Source organism: Sorghum bicolor, chromosome 2 (assembly GCF_000003195.3).
Source record: "Sorghum bicolor cultivar BTx623 chromosome 2, Sorghum_bicolor_NCBIv3, whole genome shotgun sequence".
NCBI classification, from domain to species: domain Eukaryota; kingdom Viridiplantae; phylum Streptophyta; class Magnoliopsida; order Poales; family Poaceae; genus Sorghum; species Sorghum bicolor.
This window is the reverse complement of record NC_012871.2, coordinates 57,597,536-57,618,855: the sequence shown is the minus strand read 5'-3', so window position 1 is coordinate 57,618,855 and position 21,320 is coordinate 57,597,536. Positions and strand designations below refer to the sequence as shown.

Below are 21,320 nucleotides of genomic sequence, written 5' to 3'. Positions count from 1 at the left end.
CTCCGGACCCGCTCGGCCTCCCGTTCGTTCCCGTGGCTTCTGGAGTCTTCTAGATGATAGAAAATTGCGCGGCACGGTAATATCTCTATGTAATCCCGACGTGTGGGCCTTTCTTCCGTATTTTCTGATAACCCCCTGCAGAAATAGACAAACACCAAAACTCGTGAAATTCTGTCAGATAAAACCCTAAGTCTGGGTGTTGGTTGCATTTGGATCCTTTTCCATGATTAATTGATGGTTAAATATGAGCATTAAGGACCGTCAACAACCAACCAATCACCAAATGATATGATCCACTTTATATCATCATGTGACTGTATTGGTTCATCGATCTTGGCCTCACTTGCTCTTCATCGTTGCCTTGGTCAATCGGTGCCAAATCTTGCTCAAGCTTCACCGTCACATGTGGTCCCTCACTTCAAAGCCTCCGACTTGCCCTTCGCACTTGCAACCGGTCTATCGAGCCAAGCCTCATCTTGATCTTCTCCACCTTGGTCACATGACTCTATGTCATGTCTCATATGCAATAAGCTCCTCCATCATCACATATTCACCTGTGGACTAAACTTCTGTGTATCTCACATAAACACTATTGGTCCATCTAAGTTGTCACTCAATTACCAAAAACAAACAAGGACCTTTCAGGTGGCAGTTAGGGCATAGGTGCAGCCCGAGGCATAGAGAGATGCCAAGGAAGTGACAATGACAATGGAGAAGCTAGAGAGCTTGGCGGAGAAGTATGGCATGGTGGTGGCAGATAAGAAATAGGCATTGTAGCTAAGTAGGTGGCTGGACTAGAGGCTACGACTACTGAATTGGAGGCCAAGAGCTCAGAGCAAGAGATGAGCAAATTGGAGATGTATTTGAAGGCTTCTAGGGTGTCAGCAAGTATGGTACTATCATAGAAGAGAGTAGTAAAATCAATTTTTGGCAAGAATAAGAAAAAAAAAAGTTTACAAGCATGAGATAAAGGTGTGAAGCTTCATGTGCAATTGCAAGAATTAGAGGTTATATGCAATCTAGTGAGGTGGATCAGAAGCAAGTTGCAATGGTCACTAAAATGGATACACTCCAAGGTGAGATTGACCTGGAGAAAGCCGAAGTAAAGAAGCTAGTAGAGCATTTCATAGGAAAGAAACCGGTGGATCTAGCTCAATTATTTTTAGGGAAGAGTTTGGACTTAATGTCAGTTTTACAAGGGCCTAATGATGGGAAAAAATTCTCAAGCATAGATTATACATCAACAATTCTAGGCAACCTTATCAGCCTTGCTCGTCCTGATAAGAACATTTAATGTAAATTGGATACTAGATTCAGGTGCATCACGACATGTCATTGGAACATTAGATGAATTTGCATCATATAACTTGTTTCCTCCCATGCATAAGGAAACTATTCGAATTGCTAACAGAATTGCTTAGCCTATTAGAGTTGTGGGTATAGGCAAATGCACCCTATCAATTACACTATCTTCTATTCTATATGGACACTTGGCATTAGGCGTAATGGCCTATGGTTCTTAGATAGAAAAATAAGTGAGGCCACGTGCACTGCTCTAGTAGTTGCTACAAGTGAAGAAGAGATTAAGGTGATACTTCGACATTGTCAGTTGGGTCATATGTCCTTTGACACTATGTGTAGAGCATTCCCAGGTATTATGATCAAGGTTTATAAAATGAAGTTGATGTGTGATGCGTGTGAGTTTGGAAAGCATACAAGAGCCTCCTATATTAGCAAAGGACTTCAAAGCACAATACCCTTTATATTAGTCCATTCTCATGTTTGGACATCTCCTATGGTCTCTATTAGTGGAACAAAGTATTTTTGCGACATTTATTGATTGTTATTCTCGCATAACATGGATATATCTCATGAGGCATAAAAACGAGGTACTCAAATGATTCAAAGATTTTTGTGTATGTGTTAAGAATCAATTCAATACTCGGGTTCGGATGATTAGAATGGATAATGGGATAGCGTGTATGTGAATAAAGAATTTGCTACTTTCCTTTCTACTCAGGGAATATTGCATCAAACTTCTTGTCTAGATACACCTCAAAATGGAATAGTTGAAAGGAAGAATCATCATCTCTTAGAAGTTCCAAGGTCACTTATGTATACAATGAATGTGCTAAAATTCTTGTTGAGTGAGGCAATTTTGACTGCTACTTATCATATCAATTGAATTCCATCAATAATACTTAATATGAAGACTCCTTCTGAAATGCTATATGGTAATAATGAATTTATTATAGCACTCAAGGTGTTTGGCTACACTTGTTTTGTCAGAGACCATAGACCTTTAGTGGGGAAGCTAGATCCACGGGCAGTAAAGTGTATCTTGTGGGGTACTCCTTGACACAAAAGTGGTACAAGTGCTAGAGAGTTCAAGACCTAGTTAATGACGCTTGTTCGTGAGTATGGACGTTACATTCAGAGAGTTTGAGCCTTTTTATGGAGAGAATACAAATTTAAGTTCTTTATTCTATGACCTTGACTCACCTAGCATGGGCGGTGATGGTCGAGAGGGAGAGAATGATGGTGATGGTCAAGAGGGGGAAAATGAAGCTTCACAAACTAGACAAGGTGATCATCAAACAAAGAAAATGGAAATTGTTATTGAAAAAATTCCACAACCATTGGATGGACCTAATCTTATGAGCGTAGAAGAGTCTTGTCAAGAGATAGAGAATACTAATGTTTATAGTGAATTTGCTTAGGAACAATCAAGCAGAGTGGAGGTGACAACTGGTGGTTCCACACCTATTCAAACAAATGAGCAGGTTTGGGGTTATAAAATAGAGAGATATCTAAAGTATATGCAAGAAGAAAGTTCAGATCTCAACAAGAGACCATAGAGTTGGTCCAAACACTGACATATGAAGAATGTCCTTCTACCCCAAGGCATGAAAGTGAACTAGACATTATTGATATATCTTCAGCCTTAGAGATTAATGTTGAAACCCCTCCTCAGATGGTATACCCATTACACTACGAAAAGGTACATGAGTCAATACAAGAGCACCTACACAACGGTATGGTTTTGAGCATGACATAAGAAACTATGTATCATACGCATCATTATCTTGTGCATATAGAGCATTTATTGCTTCATTACAATCTACATATTTTCCTAGAGATTGGAGAGAAGCAAAACAAGATCCAAAGTGGCATGAGGCCATGATGGAGGAGCTTAGAGCTCTTGAAAAGAATAAAACTTGGGATATTGGAAAACTACCTATATGAAACAAAGTTGTAAGCTGCAAATGGGTGTTCACTGTGAAGAAAACTCCTGAAGGTAGGGTTGAAAGATACAAGGCTCAACTTGTTGCTATGGCTTATAGCCAAACTAATGCCATTGACTATGATGAGACATTTGCCTAGTGGCAAAGATGGGTATGGTGAGAACTTTGATCTCCTATGTAGCAAATTTTGGGTGGACCTCGCATTAGTTAGATGTAAAAAATGCTTTCTTGCATGGTGACCTTGTGGGTTATATCATCTATGAGTACCCTAGGAAGAAACTGATCGGAGATCAATTTTGTGATAGAAGAGGTGAAGAACATCACCCGCCTGTTGGGTGAATGCAGTGGCGGAGCCAAAGAACTTTCACGACTAGGGCCAATACTATGAACCACAAACATCGGATCATATGCTAATAGACAAAAGTAATGCTAATATATAGATTTAGCTAGAAAAATAAAAATATTACTCTAATATTTTTTCCACACCTAGGGCCATGGCTATACTGGCCCTAGGCTTATATCTGCCACTGGGTGAATGGAATATGTCCCAAATAAAGAGAGAAGGGAACAAAGTGGCAAATGCTTTGGCTAGTCTAGCTAGCCGTAGTAAACCAGCAGAGGCTCGATGAGGGGCAACACCTGCATGCGTTGAGGATCCCCTCACGGTCGACTGTATAAACGTTATGCCTAGTTAATGAAATTCTCTCTTTACTCGGAAAAAAATCTATCTAACTTAGTATAACATATTGATTGTATTTGGTATTGGAACTTGAGCTAATTTAGATCATCATACGATCATTAAAATTAATAATGCATGTTTATTTTCCAAAGACTCTATTTATGCACTTTTCTAATTCTATAAACTTACCTACATATGGTTTGTATTTGCTATAGGAACCTGAGTTATTTTAGATCGTCACATGATCACTAAAATTAATAATGAGTAAATTGCAAGGCCGGTCCTTAGAGTATTATCATGGGCGGATACAGAGGGTATTTCTTGTATTCCTAGGAATACCCAACTTTTTTATGCACTAAGTATATATAGACATATTTATATATATGTATATCTAATATATTAGCATTTCTATATTTAGCAAATAAAATTTCTCTCTTATTCTTTTTAGTCTATCCTTGTATTTCTTTTCCACACAAGTTCTATGTTAGCTCGATTGTCGAAATCATTCTATTTTATAGTTTCTGCAAATGGGAACCTATATTTATCTCTAGACCACATACATATTGACCATACCACCAAATATTAGTACAAATCATATCTTGTTTTTAAACTCTTTTTCAAGATACATCGGAATATGCACATAGCAACATGTATAATAAAGTATTCTTTTCGTGTGAGTGAACGAGGCATGAGGGAGAGGCAATTCCGTAATCCTCATTCCTAAATCTCTAACTCTAGCCGACCAACATGGTGGCGGCACTGCTATTCCTAATGTCCTGAGCTCTTAGCGGCACGGGCTATGCAACGCGGGTGCAACCTCTGTCTCTATGCTATGCCTACATGGCAACCGACGAGGGCACATGTCGGTCATGAGGTTAGAGACAATAGCTGAGTGGCGGCCCACCAGACATAAGATTCAAATCCTAGCTCCGCCACTGTATTACGTGGTTTTTATCTGGATCCTCAAACTACAAAATCGCATGTTTGACTTCCTAATATATTTAAGTAATCTCATCCAGGTCCAAAATACACATAAGGAAGATTAGAAGTTGATGCATCCACGTGGATATGATTTAAGCATATGACCCCTGATTTAAGCCCACACGTATTTTATATTTAAAATATATTTTTGATAGATATTTTTTCTTTCGTTGTAAGGCATAAAACTATTTAGTCATAAATATATTATAACTTTAATTTTCATACTATCATTGTGTTGGTAGACTTACATAATTATTACATACATGATATTTATTGAAGACCTAATAATCATGACATCTACGTGTGGGCTTAAACCAGGGGTAATGTGCTTAAATCATATCGTGGATGACCGTACCAGCTTCTAATCTTTCTTATATATTTTTTAGACCTAAATGAGATTACTCATACGATTTCGTAGTTTTGGGATCCAAATAAAAATCACGTAATATTTTAAGGACCGGTTGTGCAACTTACATGTTTTTTTTCCAATTAAGCATATTTTTCTATTAAATGTAAATTATTAGATCACCATAAGTCCCAAAGTACATACTCCCTCCATCCCAAATTGTAAGTCATTCCATGGAGAGTCAAAGCATTTTCACATTTGACCAAAATTATAGAGTGAAATACTAAGATTTATAATGAGTATACTATGAAAATATAATTAAGGAAGAATCTAATGATATTTAGTTGGTATCATAATAATTATAATTTTATCATATAAATTTGGTCAAACTTTGAAAAATTTGACTCTTCGAGATTCTTACAATTTGGGATAGAGGGAGTACTTATTTTCTTCTTGAAGCCACCCAAGCCTATAGCACTCCCAATAAAATACACTGGGCTCAGGCCGAGCGGCCCATGCATCGGGCAATGCTAGGCTGCTAGCGGGCAAAAGAGGAATTCAGGTCAGTTGGAGGAAAGAGGCGGCAAAGGCTGCTCCCGGTTTTCCCCTTCCCTCCATTGCCGCCTCGTCTCTTCCGCCGCCGACGCCGAGAGGAAGAATGCTTCGTTCCCCCCTCCATCTTCCTTGCTTCCGAGAACCCAGCTCCTCGCCCCTAGCCCTTCGCTGAACGCTGATCCGCCCCTTGCCGTGGGATTGCAAAGATCGGTATGGGCTTCGCCTTCGCCTATTTCTTGATGTTCTGTTCTGTTCTGTTTGTTTGTTTTTTGGGGTGGGGGGAGGGGAGGGAGACACACTGCACCGCGACTTGTTAATCTCCGTAGATCTTGGTTTCAGTTGATTCGATTGATCATCTGCTTCGGAAGCGATTGTGCAGATCAGGATGGATGATTTGGTTTCCTTGGTTTGTACTTTGTAGGTAACGGATAGAGTTTGGCAGTGACAAAAAAAAAAGTCTGAATTTTCATCGACAAGAAAGCCATAAAATGGTGAATGGTACGGCTCTCTCGTTTTTTTTTTATACGCAGTGATATCTTTATAGTCTGATACGTAGTTCCAATACATGATTAACTAGTATATTTTTCTTGCCTCTTCAATTTTGTTTACCTTTTTCTCTCCTGTGGACGAAATATTAGCAACACTCGTGTTATTGCTTCAACTTTCATGTTGTTTTACCCTCACAAGTCACAAGCCTACTGACATTTTTTTGATGAAACAGGAGGGGTTTGACCCCCTACTGGAATTTTATTGAAGAGAACAATTTACAAATTACAAATTTCAAATTTCAAAGGCTTGAAGTCAAGAAACAAAGAAAGTAAGAAAGAAAATTAAAAAGACTATACATAATTCTGTAGCCATAAATCTATATCCGGGTGTAGACTTGCTTTTGCTCGTAGAATAACCAGAGCAAACTCCTTCTTGAACACTGCTTTGCATCTAGACAGGGAATGAGGGACGCCATTAAATATCAAATCATTTCTCATCATCCAGATAGACCAGCACATTGTAACAATTATCTCCATGAAGAAAGGTGTCTGCAGCTGATGCTTGAGGCTCTCAGATATAAGAGTAAGGTCAGATGTTTTAGGTATAGTCAAATTCAGGGTGCCCCAACATTGCAAGGAGAAAGAGCAGTGGAAGAGAAGATGACCGATCTCCTCATCTATACCACAAGCACAAAGAACACAACTGTAATCTGGCAACTGCATATTTTTTCATCTGAGGAGGGCCCTTGTGTTCAATCTCTGTTGAAGAATTAGCCAGAAGAAAAAATTCCTTTTATTTTGGCAGCAGGATTTCCAAAGCCATTGGAATGCTGAATGGACTGTCCTGCATCCGATAAGATGCCTATAAGCATGTCTAGTAGAAAAAATATTGGTACCCCAAATATATGACCAAGTATCATGAGCAGTCTGAAGTTGAAAATGTTGCATAAAAGCTGAAGATTTAGGAACTGTGAAAAAGCTTCTGGGGATAAAGGCAGATGAAAATTATCATGAAAAGAGGCTGAAGAGGTGACCAGATATACTGTTGAGTGTTGATTCTTTACAAAGGAGAACAGCTCAGGAAAAGCCTGACTTAAAACTCTCCCATTCCAAAGGTCCAACCAAAAGAAACAAGATTTGCCATCTTTAACTGTTACCATGGCCATACCCTTAAATTTATCTATCAGTTTTAATAAGTCCCTCCACCAGTAAGAACCTCTGAAGTTTGTTCCCACAATTGGGGCTCTGTTTCTTGTGTAATACTTGTCCCAAACCAACTGAACCCAGGGAATCGTGGCTAACATTAGATTTAGTCTTTCGCATTCAGTAGCTCTCTTTTGTTATTATTCCTAGGGGCTAGGATTTTTTTTTAGAGTTCTCTAGGGGCTAGGATTATAGAAAGAAGTTTGATAACTTAACATCTTGAACAAAAAATCATTCTATTGCATCGCCACAAAATTCAGATAGCGGCAATCTTATGATGAAATTTCCCTGTACTAATACTGTGTCTTTTCTTTTATTTCCTAGGCATTGAAGATATGGATGCCATTGCCAATGACTTAGTTGAACAAGAGAGCACTGGCAGCCCGCTGTTCTCTGGTACAAATCTGAACAAAAGACTCCGGTCCAAGGTGTGGGATGACTTCATACCCACCTTTGCCGAAGGGAGGATCGTGCGGGCTAAATGCATGCACTGCCACCAGGTCTTCGGTGGCACCAATGGAACTAGCAGCCTGCTACGGCACCTGGCCAGTTGCGTCCCTGCGACTCTCAAGAGGGCAAAGATGCAGGAGCATACATCTTTGCCATGTACACAGAAGGGCACAGTATCAGCTGGCTCTGATCTTAAACAGAAGAAGCTCCCATTCTTGCCATCCAACCAAAAGAAATGTGTGGGTACAGATGACATGATTCCTGTGCAGAAGGAGCTTGCCTTGCTTGACACTCCCACCACCATGACTAGGATGAATCAAGAGGTCGTTCAGAATGGATCTCATGAGGATCTTGCAGAGCAGAAGAATCTTGCTTTACCTGGAATTTCCACTGATAACAATGGGAGGAATCAATCTAACAAGGAAAACACATCAGCTGAGCAGATCGGCATCCTTGCTGACACGAGTCAAAAGCATGAGGTGGATGAGAATGCTTCTCATGAAGAACTTATCAAGATACTGGCCATGCATGGGCACCTGCCAAAGATGGTGGATCAAGATGGATTCAGAGAGCTAGTTACTTGGTTGAATCCTTTAGTCAAGATGCCATCCCATGACGACCTGATGATGAACACTTTGAACTTGTTTCAGAAAGAAAAATCCAAGCTTATGCAGGAGTTTACAGCCTTACGCAGTCGTGTTTGCTTGAGTGTCTATATGTGGCACTATCATCCAGTCTTGGCATTCTTGTGCTTGAGAGTTCACTACATCGATGGTGAATGGGAAAAGCAGCAAAAGGTCATCACCTTCCGTGCTGTGGATTCCTCTTGCAATGCAAAGGAGCTGAGTGATATCATATCGGGAGCTGTTGAACATTGGGGCCTTGATGGAAAGGTTTTCTGCATTATATTGGATGATGCATTCATTGATAATTCAGTGGCTTTGACTGTCAAAGCCAACCTTCACGAACGGAATCCACTTTCTGCAAACCAGAGCTTGTTTGTGGTACGTTATGCAACTCATTTAGTTGATCGGGTTATTCAGGTGGGGCTGGATGAACTCGAGAAAACCTTGGAGAAGCAGTCAAAGTTCTCTAAGTGTACAAACGGTCGCACTCCTGCTGCAGTACAGTATCCCAACTGCAGATATGCACCGGCATCAGAAGATTGGTGGACAGCAGGGAAGATTAGTGATAAATTGGACAATCTTCATAAACGCGTGGGCTCCACCAAAAGATACCCTACTCCAGCTCATTTATTTAACATGCTGTGGAATGTGAAGCAGGATGTGCATTATGAATCTCTTATCTACTGCTACAAGGATGATGACACATTTTCCAAAATACTAGTGAAGATGCAAAATAAGTTCAAGGAAAGCTGGAAGATCTGCTTCTTCCATTGCTGTATGCCTATGATCATGGATCCTGAATGCCGCCTGGAGCGCATTAAGTCCTCCGTTTGGCTTTTTGGTTCGGAAAAAAACGATGTGCTCCGTACATTGGCCAGCCTCTTCAATGAGTATTTGGATCAGGCAGAAAACCCTAACAACTCTTCTGGGTCTAAAACTAGCAAGGGAACTGTTGTAGATGCTGATACGCTGGTGGAGTACTATAGTCATTGGGGCCAGTGTAGTGAGAGACCGATGACTGAACTTGATCAGTATTTGCAAGCGCCACATCTCACGACAAGTGAGCCTGTTGGTTTAAAAGGAGCAGTAGGAAAACCCAGTGATCTCCAGTGGTGGAAGGAACACAGCAGGAACTATCCCACGGTTGCTCGGATGGCGCGTGATGTGTTGGCACTACCATGCATTAGTGACTGGAAGGCTGCAACAAGAACCGCAACACTAGCAATATCCGAGTCCGGTAGTAAACAATGGGTTGAAGAGCTTGTTTGTACTCAGGATTGGCTGACACCAGCTGGTACGACCTGTGATCTAGACTTTCTGTTTTTCTTTCCTGATTTTATCCTATCATGTTCTTGGACCAATCTGACTTTCTCGTATCTTGGCTAGGTGCAAACCAGGAGTCAACCGATGATCTTTAAAATGAAGACTTCGTCCTTGCTAATGTTCTAAGCTGCTTTCCTAACTTACCATCTGTTAATCTGTGCTGTTAGCAATGAGCATTTAGTTACCTTTCATATGCAAGACTAACATGGGATATCGTGTGACGAGGCTTTTGTATGTATGTGGTGTGGAGCTTGGCAGTAGTTCCTGCTTCTAGTTTCAGATACTGAACCTTGTCAACGTGCTATCAGACGCTTTATGTTCAGATATCCACTTACTCTCCAGATTTGTTATGTGCTTTTTCGGAGAGGAATGTATAGGATACCAATTCCTGCCACAACAGTTTGATCTGTTCGAAAAAGAAAAAAAAAAGATTCAGATTCAGACTTTCTCTGAACAATGATACGCCACTTTGCCCTTTAGCAGCACGCACGCACGCTGCTAATCAGGCTTTTGCCCCTTCCAGAATCATTGAGCCGGGACGGGGATGCATGGATCCCAGACCAAATTATCAAACAAAACCCCACCCAATAGTCCAGTCCAATACACCCTAAGATCTGGATCTGAACCATTAGAGGCGCATGCATGCCACAGAAATCACCAGCTGGACTATATCCCGTAATTTTCCTCGCGCAAGCCTTAAGAGGCTGAGGACCGATAAAATGTTCAGGCGATCATGGCGCGTCTGATCTCTGTCCAACATTTCTCAGAACATGATCACCTGCTGAAACTGCACTAAAACTGAACATGATCACTGCCCTCCGTAATATGCAGCACTTGTCTGTTGCATGTGGATCCGGGTCTCTGCATAGCCAGCCACCAATACAATATTGCCCGAGCTCAGTTTCAGTTTCAGTCGCAGTTGTTCCCAATGCAGTGCAGGCTGAGCTGACCCTCGTGCAGGCTGCGGGAGCAGGACAGCGAGACTGAATCCCAAGACCGCAGCGGTGGGCGGCAGCAGCACGCCACACGCCCACACGTGAGCGGGCGGTTTCGGCTCGGCCAGCGCCCAGCGCCCAGCCGCTGGCTGGAGCTCCACTGGCAGCCGTGGACGGTGTCCGTCCGGGCTGGCACTGCCGGCGTCTCCCCCAAGTGGTCTCATGGAGCTTAGCGGCACTAAACACTCACTACTTCATCAGCAGCAGCAGTGGTGTTGTCCTCGTCTGCCGAGTATTTTACACTGAATCGCATGTGCTTAGCACCTGACAGTCAGTCGCTCACTGGTAATGGTAAGCCTGGCTCTGATTAATTCCGGAATTCAAAACGAAGGCGCCTCGAGCATCGCGAATTCTAGACGAAGAATGGTACTGTCCCTGGTTTATGAGTAATTTGGACGCCAGCAGTGCTCAAGGATCAAGATTTGCAATGTGTGTGTATGATGGTCTCTGCCTACAGTTTTGGTATTTGTCTCTCGACTCTCGAGCAGCTTCGAAATATTTTCAATTAGTCTCACTTTATTTTGTTTATCTGTCACATACTCAGGTTTGTATGATTTTTGCTGTCGACCAAAGTGAGAGAATAGTAGGAGTTGTGTTCTCCTTCTCACTTTGTGCTCAGACTTCATACTTTGCAGAGTTACAATTGCCAAACCGCTCGATTATTTGAATTCAGTTTCTGCTAATGATGTGAAGACTAATAATACCGTATGGTGCTTAAACCTTTTTCTCGAGGTGACTTAAAATTCTTAGTGCCCTTGATCTGGATCGAAGAGTAAGAATTGTATCATTTTTTCTTCCTTTCTGCTCAGTGTTCATGCTCTGAAAAGTTGCAATTGGCAAACCACACGATTGATCTGAATACGCAGTTCTTCTAGTTTCAGTTTCACCATGCCAAACCACATGAGAGACGAAACAAACTTCCTATTGATCCTGCTCTGACACTCTGATTTACAGTTTTTTTTTTCATTTCTGGCTAGGCTCAAGCACTTTATACTACTAGCAAGCAAACAGAAATCCAAAAAAAAGAAAAAGAAAAAAGAAAGAGAGCGCCGGCCGGCCGGATGGCACAGTCCGGTCAGTAGCACTAGCTGGCGGCGGATTCAGAGACGCTGCTGCTGCTCTGGCTCGCGGCCTCGGAGATGCTCTGCAGCGCCGGCCGCCAGTTCCGGCCTCTTCCCCGGTGCCGGTCCTTGTCCTGCTTCCCGTCCTGAAACGACAGACAGCGTGGGGGGCGAGAATCAGTAGCTGCTTCTTCTTGCAGCAGGCAAAAAAAAAAAAAATGGTGCCAGAGAATCGGTGACCGACCTGGTTGGAAGAGCTCTGGTCCGCGCCGTCGTCGCCGCGCCGGAGCTGCTCGTGCTGCTGCCTGATGGCCTCGCACCGCTGCATCTTCTCGTTCTTCCGCGCCCGCAGCGCCTTCGTCACCTCTACGCGCGGAGCACAATCATGGATTGAGAATTTGAAGATTGCCGGAGCGGAAGACAAGAAACCGAGCCACAGATTAAGCCATGGGCAGGACCAGCTGGGTGCTAATAACTAACCTTGCGCGGTGATGAGGCGGTAGACCTGGCCAAGGAGCAGCGTGTCCTTGGGCTTGAGCAGCTTGACCCTGGTGATCTTGGCGCCGCCGCCACCGCCGGAGGACGCCGCCCCGGCGTCCCCGGCGGCGGGCTTGCTATTATCAGCAGGAACACGGAGGATGACGAGCGCAACGTAGTGCCCCGGGTTGTTCCGCATGACCTCGGCGGCGGTGGTGGACCAGTAGAGGCGGTCGACCTTCCCGCCGGGGTGCTGGATGATGACCGCCGACACCTCCGCCGCCTGGCAGTTGCCCATCGCGCCCGCCCCCTCTCTGCAGCAGCAGCAGCAGCGTTGGTTTGGTGGTTCAGGGAGCCGCGCGCGACGGTGGCGGTTTGAGTCGTTGGGAGGAAGAGAGCGGAGAGGGAGGCGGTGGTGAACTGGTGGTGGAGACGGTGGTCGTGTGCTTGCAGTTTTTGAGGTGGTGGGAGTTAAATGTGAGCAGGGGTGGGTGATGACTGATGCGGAGCTTTGCTCTTGGAGGGTTTTGGGTTTCGGATCCGGGTGTCTGCTAGCTAATAAGGATTTGAATCCGCTATGGCCACGGTAATTCTTTTTTTTTTTGTGACAGATGGCCACGGTAATTCTTGGGCAGACAAAACTGCAGGAAAATTCCACGGGAAAATCGTTCGAGTTCCGGGTAGAAATTCATGCAAGAGCCTAGAAATTGCTGTCACATCAGTTAGCTGAATTTTGATTTTTTTTTTTTGTTTTGTTTTGCGCAGGCAGGACAAAGAAAGGAGGATTTGTTGTTGTCTTGTCACTTTATCAACTTCTGAATAGATGTCGTAGATTATTCACTGGGATTAGATATAATAATAGTATTATATGAATAATATTAAAGATATTTACGAAATAGTAGTAGTGATGTTGTGTGTTAGCATGTCGGATAAGCAATAATGTGTCAGCGTTGAAGATGAGGTGGAGGAGACGGTCTGCCGGAGAGCTCGCCATTGCCGTATTCCCTGGCCGGTGAGCGTACTTCAACATCGCACATGCACATATATATATATATATATATATATATATATATATATATATATATATATATATATATATATGCAAAAGGAAAATGGCTGACGCTTATTCTCGTCCGTCTTCTTTCCGGCGCCCTTTTCCCCTTTTTCTGCAGCAGGCTTTCGTCATCGTCCTTCTCTCTAAAAACTTTTTTGGCTCTTTTTTTTTCTTGAACCTTAACCGTCATCTTCTCTAGCCTAGCGAGGTCTCCATGAGATAAGAGTTTGGATAGGGTTTTATGTGACGGTCCAGCAACTCCAGCAATACCTCTCAAGTCTCAAACAAACCTCCTTGAAATTTGAGAATTTTTTTTTTGAGGGTCCTCTTTTTTTCTTAACTCTAACATTAGCCCTCAAATTAGAGTCTCCGGAAATGAGAATCAATGGAAGAGCTAATTTAGGACCTTCCTACTTTAGGCCTTGTTTAGATCCAAAAATTTTCAAGATTCAACATCATATTGAATTTTTGGATGTATACATGGAGCATTAAATATAGATAAAAAAATAAATAATTGCACAATTTACTTGTAATTTACGAGACGAATCTTTTTGAGCCTTAGTCTATAATTGCCAGACACAAACGAAAGTGCTACATTAGCGGAACCTAAAAATTTTGACGAACTAAACAAGGCCTTAATGACATTAAACCCTCAAATTTAGGTTTAGAGATTGAATAGGAGCTTTGCTGGAATTGTTGTGTATGATTCTTGCTAGACCTATTTGGGGTACCCTATTTGTGGTAGGAATGTGAGACATCGTGCCAGAACGAAGAACCTCCACCCTCTGTCCTGTAATATAGTCCATACAAGATTTATTCTTTGATTGTCAGTTTGCTAAATTTGTGTGGCGAATGGTTCAAATTCCCTTTAATTTATTACCCCCAACTAGTATACATAATATGTTTACAAGTTGGTTACAAGGATTTAATAGGAAATTGAAAGCTAAGATTCTTGTGGGTGCAAGCGCGATATGTTGGTTAATTTTGTTAACCCGAAATGAAGCGGTCTTTGACAGGATCACAACACCATCTTATTTGCAGGTTATCTTCATAGGAACGTACTAGATCAAGTTCTAGTCCTTACTACAGAAGGAGGAGGATGGCCAAATGATGAAGATGAGATGCAGGCAGATTAGGAACACCGCGATGGAAATGTTTGCAAGAAACAGATGGCGATTCATCAATAAAATTACGTATTAAATGTTGCACTCAAAACTTTTTTGATCTTCTCTTTGCTTCATAACTTTGTTTTTGAGGTTGCGTGGACCTTTGTTTGCTTGAATGTAACAAGAAACAACTATATGCATTAGTCGATGTAGAAGTTGTGATATTATTATATTTTCTTTTCTAAAAAAATATAGTATATTCTAGAAATATTAAGACAAATTAAAAGAGAACATAAAAGACGCATATATCCTCACTTTATTTTCTAATCAGATGTTATAATCAACTTGATTACTAGTGATTGGTTGATAAATAGAAAGTATTATCAGCCCATGCAAAATTGAGTTTTGTTCTACGAGGCAAGTTGGGCATTTGGGTATTATCAGCCCATGAAGATGGGTATAATCAGTGGTGAATTTAGCTCGGGTCAGATCGAGCTCGATCCCGATGGCATTCTGTAATTTTCTAACAAAAATACTATTGTTCAGCTTTAATCCTTCATATATGCTTGACTCTATTTCCTATTTGTTTAATGGAACTGACCCGGTGTCACTTTGGTTTTAAATTCATTTTATTTTTCATTTTTTTACAACAAAATTTATTTTCCATTTAAGCTCTTGACAATCGACTATGCTTGTGGGGTTTGTTTACCCCCGAGAATTACCAGCAGGGCGCAACATGGCCCTGTCCTTGTTTCTGTTTCACAAATAAGGTATGATGAGTGAATATAGAGGTATTAGCTTCCTACTGGGTACCAGCATAGCTGAAAGCCTGAAATTGGTATATAGCTTTGTTTAGTTCATGGGTGAAAAGTTTTTTTTTAGATATCACATTCACATTGAATGTTTTATGAAATGTTAGAAGAGATATTTAGATATTTTTAAAAAACTAATTATATAATTGGACTGAAAATCGTGAGACGAATTTATTAAACCTAATTAATTCGTTATTGAAATATGTGTGTTACTGTAGCAATTATGACTAATGATGGACTAATTAGATTTAAAAGATTCATCTCGTGATTTTCATACAAACTGTACCATTAATTTTTTTTCATCTGTATTTAATATATGTGTAAACATTTGGTCGGCCGTGGTGAGAAGTTTTCGGATGATACGCCGTCCAAAAGAAAAAAAAATATCGTGTACAATTTGGTGGGCGGCTGGACACGAGCCATCGTTGGTATTGATGGGCCATGCATGGCATTGATGGCCGTAGCACAGGCATATATAACCGATGATGGTGCAAGGGAGTGACCGGCGGGCGGGCCCCGCAGTCAGTCTCAGGTCCTTGCACGCGGGCCCCGCGGCATGGGCATACAAGTGGGAGGTGACGAGTCCTCTGGCTGTGACCGCCGCGTGGTGTGACTGTTGTGTCACTTGAGATGATGATCGATCGAGCTGATATATGCCGCGTAGCGTCTCTCTTAATTTGTTTGATCTCCTTTTTTATCCGAACCCGGGAAAATGTAGGATGCGTGTGTACAGCGGGCCTACCACGGGTCAAGTGGTGTCAAGTCAATGTCACCGCACGTAGAGAGACAAGTATGCGTACATGGTACGTGTTTGGTTCGTAGCGAAATCACGGGCGATCGATGCATGTGTAGACACGTATTCATAATTCATGTACGTACGTATTGCAGGAGATGGACAATACTACCTCTTGCAACTTGTCTCTCTATGAGCCAGCCGCCGTACGTAGAGGTAGGGTCCGTAGGTTGCAGGCACGCGTCCGGCTCTAGTTGAAGCGTATAAGAAACGACTTGCATTGTATGCAAGTCGTTTACAGAGGCAGGATGAGAGAGTACTCCTTTACGTATAGACGTATAGTTAGCCAGAGCGACGTACGCAGGCATGCGGCAGCTGGTGTGGTTCATGCATCCCGACTGCTTCACGCATTTCTCGATTCCTCATTCATGTTTATTTTGTGCGAAAATCCCAAACCACAAACTCAACATTGCTTGTGTGCCTATTTGTGTAGCTTGTTTGATGCCCGCAATTAATTAGTTTTGGTTCAAGGAGGAGTTGTAAGTGGGGAGGAAAACTTATTAACGGCTACATGCAGGTTAAGGACTTTAAGGTCCGGCTCGGCTCACCTGCTTGGGGGACAAACTACTATAATACCTCCAATTGCTTTCTCTATCTTTTCTTTTTCTTTTTCTTTTTCTTTTTGCAAATGAAAAATTCTCAAGTTTTGCATGAATTGCAAATAAAGCAGCACTTGGATTGGATGGTCTATATAACAATAAGAGCATCCCCAAGAGCCTTTCTAAATCACCATTTGAAGTGCCATTGACATAAAAATCGCTTTCTATATATGTCCAATCTCCAACGGTTTTGCTAAATCTCATGCGTACTCTAGAGAGTCATTCTCGTCTTCTATATTTGGCTAGCGAAAATCCGGAATAGACGATGGCTATATTTGGATGACCATTTAGAGAAGCCGTTGGAGCATAGTTTTTTTACTAGATCATCTCTATTCCTAGTATCTAGGAAGAATATAGAGAGTCTCTTAGATATGCTCTAGGCCTTGTTCAGTTCCCTTGGTGAAAAGTTTTCAGCTACTATAGCACTTTTGTTTGTATTTAGTAAATATTGTCTAATCATAGACTAATTAGGCTCAAAAGATTCGTTTCACAATTTCAGACAAACTTTGTAATTAGTTATTTTTTATCTATATTTAATGCTCTATGTATGTACCACACAAGATTCGATGTGATGGAGAATCTTGAAAAGTTTTTGAATTTTGGGTGTAACTAAACAAGATCTAAAGCTACAAAGGATCGATGGAGTTGAAAATTTGGAGCCTTTTTTGACTCATGAGTATGACTAGGTAGCTCATGCGCGCCAGGGTCCATGATGCCACCAACATGGAGCAAGCAAGAAGGTAATAATCATAGCACTCCTCCACACCCCACACATGACCCAAACAAAGAAAGGGATAGCATTTGGTGTACGTGTAGCGCAGCACCACCACCAGCACCACTTGTTGAGAGCTAGAAATGATCTACGTACGGCCGCCTTGGTTTGATTAAACTATGATGAGAATCTGCGTATACTAATTACTGTACTTAACATCAATTTGTTAATATATGTATGTCCAGTGCTTCTCTTGCTTTCCTTAACTATCTTTGCTTCGGAGGAGCATTAGTATATAGCTAGCGCAAAGATCTAGCGGATCATGGCATCCATGCATCGTCCAAATTAAAGGTGTGCAATAATGTTTGGGGCACTAAAGGCTGGGAGGTCAACAAGTTGGCTCTGCAGGCCACACACACCTTCAGAATTCTGTAATCCTACATCACAAACATGTAATTCTTATATATTTCTTACTTGTATCTTAGTAGCTTACAATTCAAAATCTGTGTAGTTTATCAGATTAAAAGTGGTAGGTTATCAAATTGTTTAAACCAGAGATGTGATCTTGAATTTAACTATAGCAGTGCTTGTGCATGACTTAGTACTGTAATGATTAGAAAACCAAGGAAGATGGGTCTGATCGGCATGCAAGTGGTTTATTTATGTCCGTCCGGTCGACGAATTGGTCGGATTAGCGCGAAATGGTCCATATGTGTATACAAAATATACAATCATTGCGAAACTTGTTGTATTTTTGCACATTGAAAGGCGGACACGTACGTAGGTACTGTACAAGGACTGGCTACCAAACTGTCGACGTACGTGATAGATATAGACTACAAATAATCAGTGCTACATTATAGTGTATATATGATTATATTTTATATATACGCATTTATTGTTAATTTCTCACTTGAGTATTTTTGGCCTGAGACGGGATGTGGATTTTGACTCGCGCGACGAGAGGGCCGGCATCTGGTTAAATATACTATTTCAACGTTCTTTATTAACCTTTTTCAAAACAGGAAACTAATTAATTGAGACGATGTGATCTCGTACTTACATTATTCGTCCATAGTTAGGCATTTATTCGTCCTTATAGAGCAACTCCAAGAGTCTGACTAAAATTAGTAGTCAAATTCTATGGTTTAGCAATTTTGTAAAATAGAAAACTTTTTAAAAAAGAAGAGATCCACAACAGCCTTGCTATTTTACAAAATCATATAGCTTGTGTCAATGGTTGGCTATATATAGCCAGCGAAAATCAAGGAATAGCCAACTTTCCATTTTACAAAACTAAATAGCATATCTGTTGGAGTCTATCTTTTGTTATACAAATTCTAAAATAGCCTCCATAATAAGAATAGCCAAGCTATTGGAGTTGCTATTAGTTAAGCATAATTCCATTAGCATATACTATTACTGGTTATAATGGTCGTTATTTACAGGGCCTATACATGTTTTTTTTTAAAAAAAAACGTGTGAAGATTTTGCAGTGAGAACCATATTGCTTTCGAATTAGGCCTTGTTTAGTTCGCAAAAATTTTCAAGATTCCCGTCACATCGAATCTTTAGTCGCATGCATGGAACATTAAATATAGACGAAAATAAAAACTAATTGCACAGTTTACCTGTAATTTGTGAGATGAATCTTTTGAGCCTAGTTACTCCGTGATTGGACAATGTTTGTCAAATAAAAACGAAAGTGCTACAGTAGCCAAAAACTACAAATTTTGCGAACTAAACAAGGCCTTAGCTATGCTTGTAGACAAAGTTTGATTGATCCTTCACTTTTCGCTTTTGTATCTCCAATAGTATATAACGCATATTATTAATCTGTCAGAGAAAACTCTGGATTGGGTCCAGTGAAGCATATAAATAATAATCTAGATATATATACTGCGAAGATAACGACTCGTGTCACATGATTTTGGCATGTACTAGCACTTAATCAGGAGCGGGTAGCCGAGAAAGCATACCGCAAAAGTCAACTAAACAAGCCAAGCGAATGCACAATTATGTAGTACGTATTAAAGATGATCAAAATCGATTTGATTCGATATAGAGTATAATGAAGTCATTTCACATCACCATTTTTTTTCTTATGAAATACGGCCGGAGTAGCAGTCATCAACAATGTCACGAGAGTGCAGGGTCGGCAGTCGGCATACGTATTTCCTACCACCACTACGAAGTTCGAGAGGTGAAAACAAAAACCATTCGAATTTAAATTGGGATCAGATGCATATATACTGATAGTGTAGGACGTTTGATTACGTCCATCGAATGAAGTCGAAAAGCAGCCGTGCGCGCGGTCAAGATTCCTGTACACGCACGCGCGTGCGTGCATGGCGCGCTACGCAACCGCGAGCCGAATTGAGGCCACCAAGGAATGAAAGAAAACATAGGAATATGAAAGGAATAGAGGTGTAAAACAGAGGATTGGAAACACACAGGAATTTTGTAGAAACGCGTGTTTGGAACACAGGAATACTAATAGCATCAAAGACTATTTGTTTGTGCTAAACACAATTGTTTAGATTAAGTATGAGCTAATTACTTCTTTACAAAGCAACATATAGCAGTTTTAAAAAAATTGACGTGTCTTGGACGAGCCCATATGGTTGTGCATGCAGGTAGGGATCAGGAAGTAGCACATGCTGTGCATGCAGATAAGAAGGGATTATGCAGATTAGTGCTGTGAGTGCGCATGAGCCACAGGAAATATTCCCATGAGGTCTGACTTCATTTTTTCTTTCCTCCAAAACTGCAGGTTTTATTACCTTTCCTCTGGAATCGTTTGGGTCTCTTCCTTTGTTCCAAACACTGCTACAGTAAAAAATCCTATAGGAACTTGATTCCTTTGATCTTCCTACGTTTTTCCCATAAACCAAACAAGGCCTGAAGCGGAACGCCGCCGTTCACGAGGCCCTCCGTGTGGCCGCCGCGGTGCTCGCCAGCCGATGGGGACATTTCTTCCGCTCGCTGCAAGAGATTGCACGGACACACAAGCTTTACTTTATTTTATTACTCCCTCCAATCACAAAACAGTGGCGTTGTTACATCAGCCAGCATGCTTTTTTACTCTCTTCGTCCATAAAAAAAATCAATTTATAGAATCCGTATTAGTCATTTTTTAAGTTTAACTAACTTTATAAAAAAAATAACAACATCTATATCATAAAATATACATCCTATAAAAATATATTCTATGATGAATCTAATGATACTAATTTGATACCATCAATCTTAGCATTTGTTTCTAGAAATTTGGTCAAAGTTTAAAAAATTAACTTAGGACAACTCTAAAAATTGATTCTTTCATGAATGGATATAGTATTTATTAACAATTTAAGGATAAATAATTCGCCAAGAAGAAGATAGAATTATAGTAAATAAAATTTCTAATTCAGCTTAGAAAAAATAATGAAATCAAGCCTTATAGTACGATTTTGAATACTTAAAAAAAGAGAGAAGAGAGAAAAAAAAACTTTTGGATATACTCCCTTCGTCCCTAAATACTGCTATTTCTAGGAGAAAATTTTGTCCACAAATACTGCTATTTCTACTAGCATACTCAGTCCACCAGCCCATTTAATTATCCTCGGAACTTCACCAACTCATTTAATTTCTTCTAGGGAGTAGTACTTTGGCGCATGGTAATTGGTTGAGTCTATTCAGTTGACATTAAATGCAGCTCGTTGGAACCAGAGAATCATGGCTTAACGTGCATGATTAAATGGTGGAACCTAAATTAATTAAGAGTAGAATGGTCTTTGTTTGTCACACTAATCTGTCTGAAATCTGCTAGAAAT

The 21,320-nt window shown here is 41.0% G+C and overlaps 1 protein-coding gene across 1 annotated transcript; it reads right to left on the bottom strand.

Moving 5' to 3' along the window:
- Positions 11,719 to 12,905, bottom strand: LOC8056202. The gene is made up of 3 exons (XM_002460120.2): positions 12,433 to 12,905; positions 12,197 to 12,318; positions 11,719 to 12,098 (listed from the first exon to the last, which is right to left on the bottom strand). Exons 1-3 carry the CDS (start codon positions 12,725 to 12,727, stop codon positions 11,976 to 11,978), a joined length of 540 nt encoding a protein of 179 aa, XP_002460165.1. The 5' UTR covers positions 12,728 to 12,905; the 3' UTR covers positions 11,719 to 11,975.